The 15,793-nt window shown below is 36.3% G+C and overlaps 1 protein-coding gene across 2 annotated transcripts in view; it reads left to right on the top strand.

Annotated features, from left to right (window-relative positions):
- Nucleotides 1-15,793, top strand: part of VWA8 (von Willebrand factor A domain containing 8) — a 391,316-nt gene that overhangs the window by 116,314 nt on the left and 259,209 nt on the right. For both annotated transcript variants that reach the window (XM_036249886.1, XM_036249887.1), the window contains exons 13-15: nucleotides 4,594-4,754; nucleotides 6,898-7,011; nucleotides 15,532-15,700. In XM_036249886.1, the coding sequence (XP_036105779.1) occupies nucleotides 4,594-4,754; nucleotides 6,898-7,011; nucleotides 15,532-15,700 (444 nt within the window). The remainder of the gene's footprint in view (nucleotides 1-4,593; nucleotides 4,755-6,897; nucleotides 7,012-15,531; nucleotides 15,701-15,793) is intronic.

Here is a 15,793-nt window from a genome sequence, read left to right as displayed (position 1 = left end):
ATTCCATCTGATTTGGTGTGTCCTTTAGGGTTGCTGTTTCTTTTCTTTTCTTTTCTTTTCTTTTCTTTTCTTTTCTTTTCTTTTCTTTTCTTTTCTTTTCTTTTCTTATTTTATTTTATTTTTGTGTGTCTAGAAGATCTACCCAGGGTGTTAAAGTCCCCCGCTATGATTATATTGCTGTCAATCTCTCTCTTAAGGTCCTCCAGAAGTTTTAAAAATATTTTTTGGTGCTCCTATATTTGGTACATATATGTTTATCAGGGCAATATCCTCTTGTTGGATTGATCCTTTTAGTATTATGGAGTGATTTTTTTTTTTTTTTTATCTCTTGTTATGGCCTTCATTCTGAACTTTATTTTGTCAGATATGAGTATTTGCTATCCCAGCTTTCTTTGTTTCTATTTGCATGAAAAGGTTTTTTTCATACCTTGACTTTTATCGTGGTGTGTGAGACTTTTGTTCTGAGGTTGGTCTTTTGTAGACAGCATACATATGGGTCATGTTTTCTTGTCCATTCAACTACCCTATATTTTGAAACCCAAAAATTTTACTTTCTTATTAATATTCATATTTAAAGAGAAAGGTAGCTCAAATTTCTTTATACGCTAAGATTTTATTGTAATACTTTCAATTGTCTTTCTGAATATTATACCTTGGAAAACTAATTCTAATATGATTATAGCCACTAAACAAACAAGTACTTTTTGCAGTTATTTTATTAAACTAATGTCTTATATTTAGGTTTCTAAGAGAATCTCAGAACAATTTAGTGTTTACCTTTCAGAGATACTAAAAACCTTAAGATATATAATTGTTTTAGGGTTCAAATCTATATTCTCTGTACATTTCATTCAGTTATGTTTCTTCTCATTTTAATGGGATATTTCTGTTTTTAGAAGGGTTTCTTTGTTGCAAATAAAAAACTTTAAATGACATAGAATCTTAAGAGTATGACATATGGGTATTTTCCAGGGATCTAAATGAAGATGAGGGTTTGAAGGTTAGACAATGGTAGCTGTAAAGGAACTAGATTTCATGTCCTGTTATGTTAAAAATTTCAAGGAAACATAGAAAAAGGAAATGGTTTGGGCTTTATGATATCATTAATGCTATTTATATTCTCTTATTATTTGTGTACTTTCAAAATGCTCATATGGAATAAGCACACTTTTTTTTAATGGTATCTTTTCACTAACATTAATGATATAGGTGGGAAGAATATGGAAATGATATATTTTTAGCAATTCCATGATGTAGTACCTGTTAAAATAAATAAATACATACATACATACATACATACATAAATACATAAATTGAACCAATTTCATGGTAATAAAACCCAAATATTCTATAGACAGAAACACTTGAAAATGCTGTTACTTTATTTTAAAGATTAGCTTATTATTGAAATTCATTCATATCACTGACCATTTTAGACCATGCTGAAAAAAATATGTTAATCAAGTTTGATTAGGCTCAGTTCTGTGAAAGTTCACTTTTACTTTCCCTGTACTTTCACACAATTGAAAATAACTTGAACATCACTGAAAATAATTTCTCATTATAACTATTATTGTTGAAACTGGGACCAATTATCTCTTTAAAGAATCTCATCTTTTCTTCCAGGATAGAATCTTCATTATGAAAACCAATTACTTATCTTAAAGGAAATGCTTTTTTCTCTTTAGAAGGGTTTTTGTTTTAATTCAGAGATATCGTATAAATGGAGAAAAGCTCTTTAAACATGATAGTATGCAGAGAGCTTAGGTGATAAAACTGAGCTGAGTTAGCCTTCTAAGAAAAGCCTAGTATTTTCCATTTTCTGTCCATCCCTCTAAAAATTGAAAAAAGGGAGAATATCTCTGGTCTGTAGTTGTGGCTGGCATTAATAGCACAGCGCTCTGTTATCTGTTACTGCTTGTTGTGTAGCAACAAATTATCATTTCATTTACCTCATTAAGTATAATGGAGTCATCAACTGCTAGGTTGGAAAGAGGAGCCCTATTTATTGATTGTCTCTCTCATCATTGTTATTGGTAAATATTTACTTACTTGAATGGGGCAATTATTGTAGACATTGTGTGAACTAACAAGATTATGAAAGTGCTTTGGAATCATGACCATGAAGTAGTGTTTATTCATGTCATTCACAGAATACTGATTCAGGATGTGTTGGTATGAGAGTGAGGAATTTTCTCTATAGAATTTTGTTTTTAAGTTACCAGTTGCTAGCCTTAGCTCCCCAGGATCTGTGCTTCTTATACCGGAGTCACATTCCTCACATCTATTCCGGGGCCCCGGCAAAAGACTCAAGAGCTGAGTTTAGGTCAAGATCATCATCTGTTTTCAGCTTAAAGCTGGGATTTTCAAATTTAACACCCATTCATGTCTTTAAAAATATGGTGTCAGTGGGATTCCTTCTTCATGTTACTTCCTCTCTGAATACCAATCAGGAATACTTAAAGGAAATAAGGCCCACTTTTTATTTCCCTTCATTTTTTTCAACTTTTATTTATTAAAAAAATTTTTTTTCTTTATTGATTTTATAGAGAGAGGAAAGGAGCGGGAGAAAGAGATTAGAAACATCGATTAGAGAGAACACTGATTAGCTGCCTCCTGCGTGCCCCCCACTGGGGACCGGTCCCGCAACCTGGGCATGTGCCCTGACCAGGAATCGAACCGGCGACCTCTTGGTGCATGGGTCGACACTCAACCACTGAGCCACAACGGCCAGACCATTTTTATCAATTTTTAATTTATGCCCTTTTGTTAAGCATTTTGTATATCCTCATATAATCTTATAATTCCTATTAAAATGAAAGGGTAAAATGTATAAAATGAGACAAAGTTTGATGTTAACCTAATGTCTCTTTTGTGTTTCCCACCTGGGAGGCATATCAGATTATCACCTATGTAATGTTCAATAAAAAACAGGTGTAAGCCTTACTTTGGACCTATTAAAGCCAAATATTCAGGGTAATGGGGCCTAAGCTTATATATTTTCCAGAAGTCCCCCCAGCTCTTTTTGATATGTATCTTTGGTTTAGAACCTCTGAGTTAAAGTATGTTTTCTCTTTGTTTTATTCTCTAAGACAGTATGTGATGTAAATCTATGGTGAATTTTTTTCTGGAATAAGTAGTATCAACAGTGTGTTTTTTTAAAAATTTGTTTTTATATTAGCTTTAAAAAGATTTTTATATATGTATCTGTGTATACTTATATATGTGCATATATATATAAATACACACACACACACATACATACTTGATTTTTTTTATCATTTGATTATGAAAATGACCCACAAACATTTATTTTGATTCATTCTGTTTTTCTTGCAGAGTGATCCATTTCCTGGTGTGTAGCATAGCCATGAGTGGGAATGATCTCACTCTCACCACGAACCATCTTAATGAACACTGATGGTGGAGATCAATTTAGTCTTGGCTGTTGTAACTGTCATCGGCAGCTTAGAATGACATGCTCATATAGTTTGCATAGAGGGAATTCAATAAAATTAATGAGTTAAGCCAAATTTTGATAATGTGCCAAAGCCAGCCCTTTAGGGCTCTGGGGACTTGCTGAGTTTGAATGTTACTGTTTCTCAAGTGTCTTTATGACTTAACATATACCTGTTCATACTTCCTAAGTCAGTACCTTTTGATAATGAGAGCATTGGTTTTGACACAGATTTGTTGCCATTGTAAATATAAGCAAATTCATTAGTTTTCTATCTGCTTAAAACTTGAAATGGGTATCACAGAATTTAAAAAGACTGAATTTTTGGTTGAAATTGCCTTTTGTTTGATATAAATGGCACAAAATTTATCTGAAGCAGATAACAGAAAAGAAACTGTTGTTTTCAAAGTTAACACATCTAACAAAAAATTGTTCATATTATATGGCAGCAAATATTTTTATAGTAGATAGACTTTTATATGCCACTACTATTAATAGTTTGCTTAAATCTGTTACACTGTTTTCATGCTAGCACATTGTGTGAGTTTAAAAATTGCTTGTAAGTGCTGTGCCATTGTTTTTCGATTCCTGTACCTCATCTGAGGACTGTTCTCTGCAGTTTCCTTCATTTTCAAACCCCTTTAAATATAATGAGTCACGTTAATGATTCCTAGCATAGCTTTTCAGGAGAACTCATCAACTGCAAGGAAAGGCATATTATTAATAAGCATCTCCACCCACTGAGTTTGTATGGCCTCTAATTCTTAAAAAGGAATCCATACATTTTCATCCCTGCAGGAATAAAGCTAATTGAGTTTCCATTAAAATCAGGTGGAAACTACTGACATTATCTGTGTAGATATCAAGTGAACATTTTAAAAGGGGAGAAATGTTAAATTAGAAGGAAAAAAAGCACCCTCATTCTTACTATGTTATGTTGATGAGTAATAGGAAAAAAATGCAAACGGCTAAGAAAAGCTTCTGAATATCTTTTTCTTTGATGGGTTAGAGATGAATTACCAGTTGTAATGTAATGTTCTAAGAGAGGCATCTATAAAGTTAAGTAAGCTGCCATCCAGACATTTTTAATGTCTTAAAAATTAATTCCCTATTTGTTTTGGTGGGTGTGGTTTTAGGACATGACAGCACGTGATCTGCTGCAGCAGAGATACACCCTTCCCAACGGAGACACTGCCTGGCGGTCCTCACCCCTCGTGAACGCTGCCCTAGAAGGAAAGCTGGTCCTCTTGGATGGCATACACCGGGTCAACGCAGGCACACTCGCTGTGTTGCAAAGGTTTGCATGAGTCCCACATGAGAGAACATGCCAAGTATAAATAGTGGACATGGAACACTCTCAGACTTCTTTTTTAAAACTGGGTTACACAGATCCTTAAAAACTTTTAATTCTATATCCAGGTAGAAGAGCAGATTTAAAAAAAAATTCTGTGTGTTTTAAGAAAACTGTTAAGTAGTGATTTTGAAAGCTGCTGATTAATATATGTAACAGGTCACATAGCTCGAGTTCTGCAGCCTGTCAGAGTCGCAGCTCCCTGCTTTCCACTCTGCTTATGAATCATAGCTGTGCCTTACTGGCTGATCTTCTTGGCATTTGTTTTGAGAGAAAATGTAGGTCCTTCTGTAAAATGTGTAATAGCTGTTTTGTTATATTTTTAAGCTGAAAAGCTCACTGTGTGTTTACGAACTCAAACATTTGTTTAACTGTTGTCCTCATATTGCAGTTTTAGGTGGGGAAAATTTCCACACATTCCTAATTGACTGCTCTTTAATTTAATGTTAAGAAAAAATTTCATGGAAAATATTCTCATCCTGTGTCAGTAATGATTCTAATTTTTTGTGTTGTTCCAGCTTGATTCTATCACTTGTAGACATTTGGTTTTTAACTTTGACTTATCAGAAAAGTTCAAATAAGTGGAATAATTTCCCAACTAACTAGTCTAAGTTTTTTCCCCTTGAAAACATGTAGATACCAAGTATAATTTAAGACTCCAAAAGCATTGTATTAATCCTTATTAGATTTGAGAGCACTTAAAAATACTTTCAGTGATTTATCATAGACAGTCAATAAATTTTTAATTTTTTGTCTTCTAAACAGACAAATGCAGACACAAACAAAATAATACTCCCCCCTTTCATTAGCCATCTCTTGCCCATTAGGCCAAGTAGTTATAGTAGCAGCAGCTATCATTAATTGAGTACTTACTTTGTGCTGGGCATTGTGCTATGCCAATATGTCTCAGGTTAATCACCATGTGGGCATAAAGCTTAAACATTACTGTTGCCTGGGCTCTAGCCAACTTGAAATTTTGACAGGTGCATCTAACCCTTTCCTGGAGATTCTGATGTGCAGCCAAGCTAGAGAACAACTGTATTAAGCACATGCCTTCCATTAACTGTTTAATTTTCACAGCAGTACTCTGAGGTCGATATTATAGTCCTAATTTGATAAAAGATAAAAGTTTAAAGAGATGGAATAGTTCTCCCCTTCTCGAGTCATTCTTCTAATAATGTGCAGAGCTGATTTTGAACCCAGGTCCCACTGACTCTACTGCCATGCTCCTAACCTCTGCATTATGCAGTCCCTCTTCCCCTTAGTGCTTAGCAAATAGAGGTTGTGTGGGGCAACTGTAACGTGGGCATCAGGAGACTCGGCGTTTGGTGTAAGGTCTAAATAGCACTTTCAACCTCTGCAACATTTGGAAAACAGTATGGTCGTGCTGTGGATGGTTAAGTCAACATCATAGTAGATATATGAAATAGCACTAGTTATTTCATTATTAAAAATTTTTGATATTCTAAATCCTGTGATTCCAAAGATAGAAATACTTTTTAAAAATGTTTTTATTGATGTTTTAGAGAGAGGAAGGGAGAGAGAAACATCGATCAGCCGCCTTCTGCACGTTCCCCACTGGGGACTGAGCCTGCAACCCGGGCATGTGCCCTGACTGGGAATTAAACAGGGACTTCTCAGTCCATAGGACAATGCTTAATCCACTGTGCCACACTAGCTGGGAAAAGATAGAAATATTTTGATAACATAACTATTAGTTAAAAAGTTATATTGGACTCAAGGGAGCATGTCCCAACTGCCTTGGACATTAATATGTACCTCATAGTTATCCTGAGTCACTCATTCAACTTTTTCTTTCCATCCCCTACTTCTTCCCCTTTCTAGCTCCTCCTCCTCCCTGTCCACATCTGGTATCCATGACTACAACCCTTCACTACAGAAACCAATATTTGTGCCAACTATAACAGCACTAGCCAACTTGAAATTTCGAAAAGTGCATCTAAAATTGTTAGACTCAATTGCCAGTAATAATGAACATTTTATAATGTTAACTTACTGATTTTACTTATAATAACTTCACTATTCAAAATGGATTACATTGTTTTCTGACTTTCCTCCATCCTGTTAGGTTGATCCACGATCGGGAGCTGAGCCTCTATGATGGCTCTAGGCTGCTGAGAGAAGACAGGTATATGCGCTTGAAAGAGGAGCTGCAAATGTCTGATGAGCAGCTACAACAGAGGTAATTTTGTATACCCTATTCTTACTGTTAAGTGTGCCTTCTTTTTCTTATTCTTCTAACCTTAGGGCCAAGCCAGGATAGCTTTGCACAGCTTAGTAATTTGGTGTTCTGGGTATGCTTGTAGTTTGGCCCTTCTTGAAACTTGAGGTTACCACCCACGATAAATTCCGCATGCACAGCCTATTTACATAAGTGTTTAAACATTTTATGAGGACATTAGTTTTAAGACGATAGTTCTTCTTCTGTTGCAATATCCAATCAGTTTTTGCCTCATACTTTGCATCTTTTCCACAAATAAACAAACAAAGGAAAGTTTCATCATTAACTCAGCCTATTCGTGGGAAATCGTTCTTACTGGGGTATGCCACCTGATGCAGGGTGACCCTTTGTGACTTCTTTGTACATTTTCCAGAGACATAACAATGTGCAGTGTGTGAGACTTGATGGCATCCTGGATCCAGACATAAAATGAAAACAGCTATAAAAGACACTGTGGGGACAATGGAAAAGTTTAAATATGGACCATGTATATTTCATGACATTGAATGAATATTGATTTCCTTAAGCATCATAATGGTATTGTGGTTATGAAGGATAATACTCCTATTTTTAGGAGACACATGCTGAGATATTTAAGGGACAAAGTAGAAAGATGTCTACAACTTACTCCCAAATGTTTCAGGGAAAAACAGACATACAGGTGAAGAGAAAGGGAGAGATCAAGAGAACAAGAACACAAATATAAAATCTAACAATTGGTGAAATCTAGGTGAAGGATATATAGGTGTTCATATTGTATTCTTTCAAATGGTTTGAACAATTTCAAAATAAAAAGATTGAGGGAAAATATTTCTTTCTGCTGCGTATTGTACTTTTCCTTAGAGGAGGTTTGGCAAATGTGAGTTATTTTCTGTCTCATTACATTTCCATGGCTATTTTGACATAGTTAGAGATTGCTACTTAGGAGAATTCTTAGTCACTTAAGCGGATCTTATTTAATTAAAGCTTAACCTGGAGCCAAAGTGTTTGCTGCCATATTTAAAACATTAAAATTCTACAAATGATAATTAAGTGTTTATGTTTTAATGAGAGTTTTGTTTAAAAATTGCCTTGGAATTTTTTCATAGAGAGCAAATGTTACATTTCTTACTATCTTTTTATAAATTATTTAAAAATTCACTTGATTGCACAGCTCTTCATGCTTTTGGGGTACACATCATCACCTTTCTCCAGCCTAGGAAATGTTTTGATTGAGTATTAGGGAGGCAAGTCATGACGATCCCATTCATTTCATACCTTTCGTTTATAACATTCAGCTTTTGCATGTGAATCATTTGTCAGGGAGACGAATCAAAGCAGTTGGGCAGCAGCTCTCAGCAAGCCTGCCAGTCAGTTTCCCTCCGGACCACGGGAGCATTGTGTTTGCAGCCAGAAGTCCAGGAAATGATTACCCTTTTCTGTGAAAAGTACCCAAGTTCTCCCTAATAGTCGCAGGCAGTTTTACAAATGAAAACACTTTCAGAAACAGAGTAGCACTGAGCATCGCGTTCAGGGTTTGGCTCAGAGTGGTTAGTTGTGCTCCCTCTTACCGTGTCCCATCTTCGTCACTGCTAGTTTTCAGCTCTCCCCTGAACATAAACCAGACCCCATTCTACCTCCAGAGATCACTGAATAGGTGGGGACAGGTCATAGCATGGCTTGGTTTCCTTCACTTACTTTTTGTTTTTATTTGAATTTTTGTATTATTGTTAAACATTCATGAAACTTGAGCCAGATTGTTTCTCAAGGCTTTTAATTTAAAATATCAGTCGTGTCATCTGTTCTAGGACACTCCCATTTGCCACTCTCCAGAAGCTACCACTTCCAACTCTTAGCTGTTTCTTCTGGTATTTACCTCTATTTTACTACACAATATACTTGCAGTGTTAGTTCTTGATTTGTTTTTCAGTGTCGGCACCATCTAGTGATTTCCTACTATGGAAAGTTAAGGGTTAACCCTCTGGCACCACCCCTCTTCCCTGGCACATACATACTTTCTAGTCCCCGTTCCTCCTCAGTATTATGTGGTAAGTTTGTTTGGAGCTTTACTGAGTGTTTGCATTATTATCGCAGCACAAGAACCACACAAAGCCATGCCAGTCAGTGAACTACAGTTTCATCCTTTCTGGCATACATTTTGTTTTCCTAAAGTAAATACTTGCCTACATATGAAAAGTGGCAGATACATAACTACTACAATGCAGCTTTCAAATGTTAGAATAGAATCTGTGTAGCGATGCTATGGGATACAGAGGAGGAAGTGACCCTATTTTCTATGTCTTTATCCCTTTTTCATCCGAACCTTCCCTGTTGTCTCAGTCTCCTCACAGCACATTGGAGCATCTACCGTTGCAACTTCTGTCCATTTCACTTTTCTCCCGGAGAGTATTCTCACTGGCAGTAATCAGGACTCGTTCTTTATGCTTGTAGCTCATATGTCATTCTAGCTCTCTCCCCATTCCCGCTTCCCCTTCCCTCTGCCTCTTTCTCTGCAGCGTTCACTAGTTAGATGTTGAACTTCCTGGGCTGGATTTCTTTAAAAAAATTTTTTTTTTCTTTATTGATCTTAGAGAGAGAGGAAAGGAGAGGGACAGAGAGATAGAAACATCGATGAGCAAGAACATCAATTGGCCGTCTCCTGCGTGCTCCCCACTGGGGCTTTGGCCCACAACCTGGGCATGTGCCCTGACCGGGAATCGAACCGGCAACCTCTTCGTGCACAGATCGATGCTCAACCACTGAGCCACACCAGCTGGGCTCCTTTGCTGGATTTCTAATTTTCTTTTCTCTTACATTCTGACACTTTTTGTAGGACTTCTTTGACTTTTCAGAGGCAAGATGTCTAACAGTTGATTTGCCTGTCTGTCAGAAATGTATCTACCATTTGAAAGCCTAATTCCTTTCCTTATCAGCGTCTTCACCTGGTGATATGGATTGTTGGTAAATTTCTTCACATTTTCTTGGTTAACCTTGATTAAATTTTGTAGCTCATTTTTGTCTTTCTGAGAATAAATATGTCCTCTTATAGGGTTATATTAGGTTAGATTTTTCCTTTAAGCCAATTGGCAGTATTTCTTTCAAGGCAGTGTTTATTGGACAGAGAGTTGGCTTCTTAACTAAAAGGACATAGCACAGTGTAAAAAGCAGGAAATTTGTGCTCAGTGAGGAAATTAATTTGTTTCATGTGTTGTTCTTGTAAGTAATATAACCATCTAGCTTGGGTTGATCTTATATGCTTTCTATATCTAATATGTTACTCTTGGCATTAGAATTAGAACTGCAAATTAGAAACTCATAACCAAAGTCATCTATTCTTTTCATTTCTATAGCTAATAACAAACTCAAGTCTGAGCAAAGTGATTATTTCTGATAGTCCTTAAACAAACTCAGCTATTAATGTTTGGGGATTTTGATATAGAGCAAAAGGTCAAAGTATAATGAAGGGAAGGCAAGTTTAAGGGCTTCTTTGCCTCTAGACCCAGTTTGGTAAATTTAAATGCCTGTTGGACTTTCAGATAGGAACAAATTTTATGTTTGTGTTTGACAAGACTCCTCAGTTACAAATAACAAAAACACCTTAATTGTCTTAAAAAGGAACTTAATGATATCTCACATTTTCAAAGTAAGGGCCAGGTTGCAGTCATGCCTCAGGAAATAACTGGAACCTAAAACTTTAATCTTGTCAGGACTCTCTGCCTTGCTCTATACTTTATCTTTTTGTTTTTACTGTCACAACACCTTGAACATAGTACATCACTTAATAAATGTTTTGAATGAGTAAATAAATCTTAACCCAGGATAAATTCTAGGAAACTCAAGGAAAGGTCATTCTATTAATCTAGTTTCAGATGATCCTCTAAACTAGTAATGTTTCCTTTTAGGAACCATCTAATTAGGAACTTTGCCTTTTAATGACAAGTCTGATAATGTAGGATCTCACAATTAATAGGTAGCAATGGGCTACCAAACCTTTCAACTTCATAGTTTGAAACCCTACGTTTGACTCTTTTGCCAAACGTCATTGTATATGATGTGGGTGATATTGTCAGTTTTAATCAATTCTACTAAAAACCCCAGTGGAAATACTACTTTTTTTGTTGTTGTTAATCCTCACCCGAGGATATTTTTCCATTGATTTTTAGATAGAGTGGAAGGGAAAGAGAGAGAAAGAGATTGATGTGAGGGAGACACATTGATTGGTTGCCTCCTGCCCATGCCCCGACCAGGGCCGGGAATCTAACCTGCAATCCAGGTATGTGCCCTTGACCAGGAATTGAACCTGTGTGACCCTTTGGTGCTTGGGCCAATGCTCCTACTACTGAACCACACCAACCAGGGCAAAATATTACCTTTAAGATAATATTATCCCTGCTGAGAGAAAGGAGAGATGAAACTCAAACACCTGCCAAGACATTCAGAAAAGCCAAAATACAGGAACATAACTGGCATTTCTCCAGAAATGGACTATCTATCGCCATGGACTGTTATAACAGAACCCAGTAGTTAAGTGATTAGGGAGCTAGAGTATCAGCAGTGAGGATATGCGTGAAGATCAGATAAGTACTCTAAAGATTTCAGGTAAGAAAAAGTTCTCCCCATACAACAGGTAGGTCCACCAAGCCCCTGACCGCACGATCTGTACTTGGAGAGGCCACACCATAATTTGTAAGCCAAGGAAAAGCAATTTTTAGAAATTCTCATGTGAACGGTCTGGATTAATTCATAAAAATTCAGACATCATTTAATTACTCTAGGTAGAAAAAAAAAAAAAAAGACTTATTTACGGATATTCAGTCAAGCAGAGCATAGGATGATTTGTCCAAAGGAGTTTTTTGGGAAAAGAGGGAACGATCACAACATGGACAGTACCTGAAAGTCTTCAGGATAAAGGGATCACTTAGGGTATCGAGTAATTAATTAGATAGTCATGTAACAGAATCTGGAAAATTCTGTGATTGAAAGCTAAAAGGGAAAGTTATTCCACTTGCCACCCCTGCTAAGTGGTTTGTTATAGTCCAGACATCTCTGCTTCATGGGCCATAAACAAATGTTGGCTTCATCCTTGACCCTCTTCTGTCCCAGTAAGAAGAACAATTAACACGAGAAAGCTGGGTGGCTAGAATTTAAATAAGACGATGGTCATTGCTCTGGACATATATTTCCTGTGGCTTGCTTTTTGGTACTGACTCTAGCAGGGTACCTGAGTGACTTGGCCCAGTTTAAAGAAGGCAGTTTCTGAGACAGCAAGTAGGGTAGGCAGAGAAGTAGAGTTATCAAACTATTGAAGAACAGGATGAGAATGACCTTTCTAGTTTACTATTTCTCCCCAAAGCTTCCTTACATAGAAATAGGTCATATGGAAAGTCATTTCCTGATGCTATTAGGTTCTCAAGCCTGAAAGTTAGAGAACAGAGTACTCCTATGGAACTGCCAACTGCTTTCCGGTGGTTTGACATACTAGTGGGTAATACAAAGGCTGAAGTGGCAAATAATTGGGACTTAAGACATGGCACTATTAAAATTTAAACTCAAAGGTAACTTTAATTTTACTAGAATTTAACAACAAATAACAAATGAAACAAAAGATATGGTATAACTTTAGATAAATAGATGCCATTCCCTAAATATTAAAAATTTAAAAAGCAAAAGGATCTTACAAAAATATTTTCAAAATAAAAATATTGGGTCAATATGTTTGTTTGGAGGGCATGAATGTACCATTTTAGAGAGTACTTTTCAGTGCTTCTCAGTAATACAAAGGAGTGGATTATTGATACACATAACAGCATGGAAGATCTAAAGTCATTATGCTGAGTGGAAGAAGCCAGACCAAAAAGAGTACATTTGTCTGATTCCATTTATATAAAACTTTAGAAAATACAAGCTATATAAAGTAACTGTAAATAGTTTCTTAGGGGTGTGAGAGGGGACAGGATGGAGGGAATGCAAAGGAGTCTGGGGATACTTTGGGGGCCATAGATGTTTTCATTCTGTTGATTGTGATAATGGTTTTAATAGGTGTAAATAAATATCAAAAGTTATTAAACTGTACACTTGAAATATGCAGTTTATTATATATTAATTTATATCTCAACAAATCTATAACAAAACAAAAAGGAAGGGTTACAATGAACTCCAATTGTTTGAAGGAAATATGGTACATTTTTGTCAAATTTGTATATTAAGGAAGTTGAAAAAGTGATATAGAAGGTTTTTGCAAAGGCATTAATCATGAACCAGATGAGGATTTTGTAACTGGAATTCCCTACTGGAATACTGATGTTCCACTTCAGGACCTAGAGGTTATACAGTTCTGTACACAGCCCACATTTCCCCGTGTTTTCTATGCAGTGTAGCAAACTGCATGGACACATTCCATACCCATCTTTATGCCACCCAGGTTCTAGTATACTACTGAGAAGAGAGCAGATGCTAACTAAATAAATAAATGCGTTGCTGTAGTTCATAACCATCACTGCAAGAAACTTTTTAAAGACATTTGATGGCAAGGACAAAGCAAAGGTAAATGAGAGGAAATGCAGATAATGATTTCCTACCTAAAAGTAGAGCAGCTAGTCTAAATCTGGTCTTGAATGAATTTGTGAAAGATGATGGATTTTCTGAAAAAAAAAAAAAAAAAAAAGACAAAACCAATACATACAATAATAAGTAATTAGACCCTTCACAGTCACAGAGTTTAAAACTGTCCTTGGACCATAAAAATGTTTAGGATTATTTTTCAGAATCAGAATCTGCTTAAGGCTTTTTGTTTTGAGACTCAAACACAAAGACTTAGGCATAAAATCTGGATCTACCTTAAATTTTTTTAAAAATTTGCATGGCCCGCCCTGGCCGGTTTGGCTCAGCATTTAGAGTGTCTGCCTGTGGTCCAGAGAGACCCGGGTTCGGTTCCCGCTAAGGGCACATACTTTGGTTGCAGTTTGTCCCCGGCCCTGGTTGGGTCGTGTGGGTGGCAACCACTTGATGTGTCCCTTTCACATCGATGTTTCTCTCTCTCTCTCCTTCCCACTCTATCTGAATAAAAAAAAAAATTTGCATGGCCTAATTTGCTAGCAAAGAGATGCTGGAGTTTCTGGGGAGGTAGGAGAGAAAGCTCAGATCCTAACTATCTTCAAACATAAGAGTAAGAGTAAAGTGTTCAGAAAAATCTGCTGATCATGTATCTGTCCAGTGTCCAGTTATGGTTCACCACTGATCTATAAAAAAATGGACAGATTATAAACTATTTTCAGTGTTCAATCACAATAAAATATTCAACAAAAATGAAAAGACATTAGAAGCATATATAATTACAACAGAGACTCGGCCACTTATCTTTACTGCTTCCCTGAGATCACCAGAAGCCTTTTCTTGGCAAAATAAACTATTGGTAATTCACGATTTCCACAACAAAATTTCACCCCCTTCATCTATTTTCTGACCAACAGCAGGAAGAGACATTTAGCAACCTGTAGTATCTGCACTCACCCTTTCCCCAAAGTCTTTCTCATCGAAGTAAGCAGTCCTGTGTTGGTCCTTACTTCCTGTGGGAAGTACAGGCATGTTGTCTGGTGTGTGGTCACCATGCAGTTTCTAACCTCCATGTCCATGATATTCCTGGTGTTTTGCAATAAGAGAAAGAAAGTCTCTAACATTTCTTAAGCCATTATATAGGGTATATTAGCCATGTGATATCTGCAAAGAATGTAAAAGCCAAGGTGTATATATGGTCTTGGTGATTAGATCACAGTAAGGGATTTCTAGTCCCTTCTTCAAAAACTACTCAAGTCATTTCACAGACCATGAGAAGTTTTACTTATTCCTCTGTGTATCCTAGAATATTTACATTTTCAGAATCCCTAACAGAGATTTATAAAAGAGATCACTTTAAAAATCATAAGGTTTCCTATAAAATGACAAACGAGTAAATTCTATAACAGTTAAATTTTTTTTCTGCCTTTTTAAGACCTAAGTATTCTTACTGCTGGTCCAAATCAAAATTTAATCCAACTCCTATGCTGCTTAAATGTTCTATTGTGAAAAGTCTCCTCATCTTGAATCAAGCTTCTTGGTCCTTCTAAAATTGACATAGAGTGGGTTTCTTGCAAGACAGGAGATTTTGAGGTGATTTGGAATTAAGAAAAGGGACCTATGCACTGAATATGAACTAGATTGGATTTTGTTTCACGAGACAATGGAGAAAATTCATTGTAGGCATAATAGCATATCCAAAGCAGTGGTTTGTGCCAGGGATGGAGTACACCAGTGGATATGATACGTCTTATAGCAGCAGAAGGTGATTCTTTCTTGTTTGTTTGTTTTAATTTTAGGTTCTTAGAATGTCCTGACTTTTTTCAGTCTGTTCTTTGGATAATAACTTTGACTATATTAACAGCTTTATAGACTTATTATTATCTAGGCTTTTGCTAGACCTAATTTCTAATGTGAAAAGTTATGTTGTAATTTTTTTTTCTCTTTTAGATCCATTTTTCCTGTCCACCCCTCCTTCAGAATCATCGCCTTGGCAGAGCCCCCTGTTATTGGAAGCACAACACAGCAGTGGCTGGGGCCAGAATTCTTAACCATGTTCTTTTTCCATCACATGAAACCACTTGTCAAAAGTGAAGAAATCCAAGTGATTAAGGAAATGGTAAGAGTGAGGCCAGCTCTAGCCTGTTGCCTTCAGTTTTTCTCTCTTTTTTAACACACTCTTACTCCTACTGGAGCAGAATTGGACATTTTT

Source organism: Molossus molossus, unplaced genomic scaffold (assembly GCF_014108415.1).
Source record: "Molossus molossus isolate mMolMol1 unplaced genomic scaffold, mMolMol1.p scaffold_m16_p_9, whole genome shotgun sequence".
NCBI lineage: Eukaryota > Metazoa > Chordata > Mammalia > Chiroptera > Molossidae > Molossus > Molossus molossus.
Note: the sequence above shows the minus strand (reverse complement) of the source record. Positions and strands in the feature narration are given on the sequence as shown.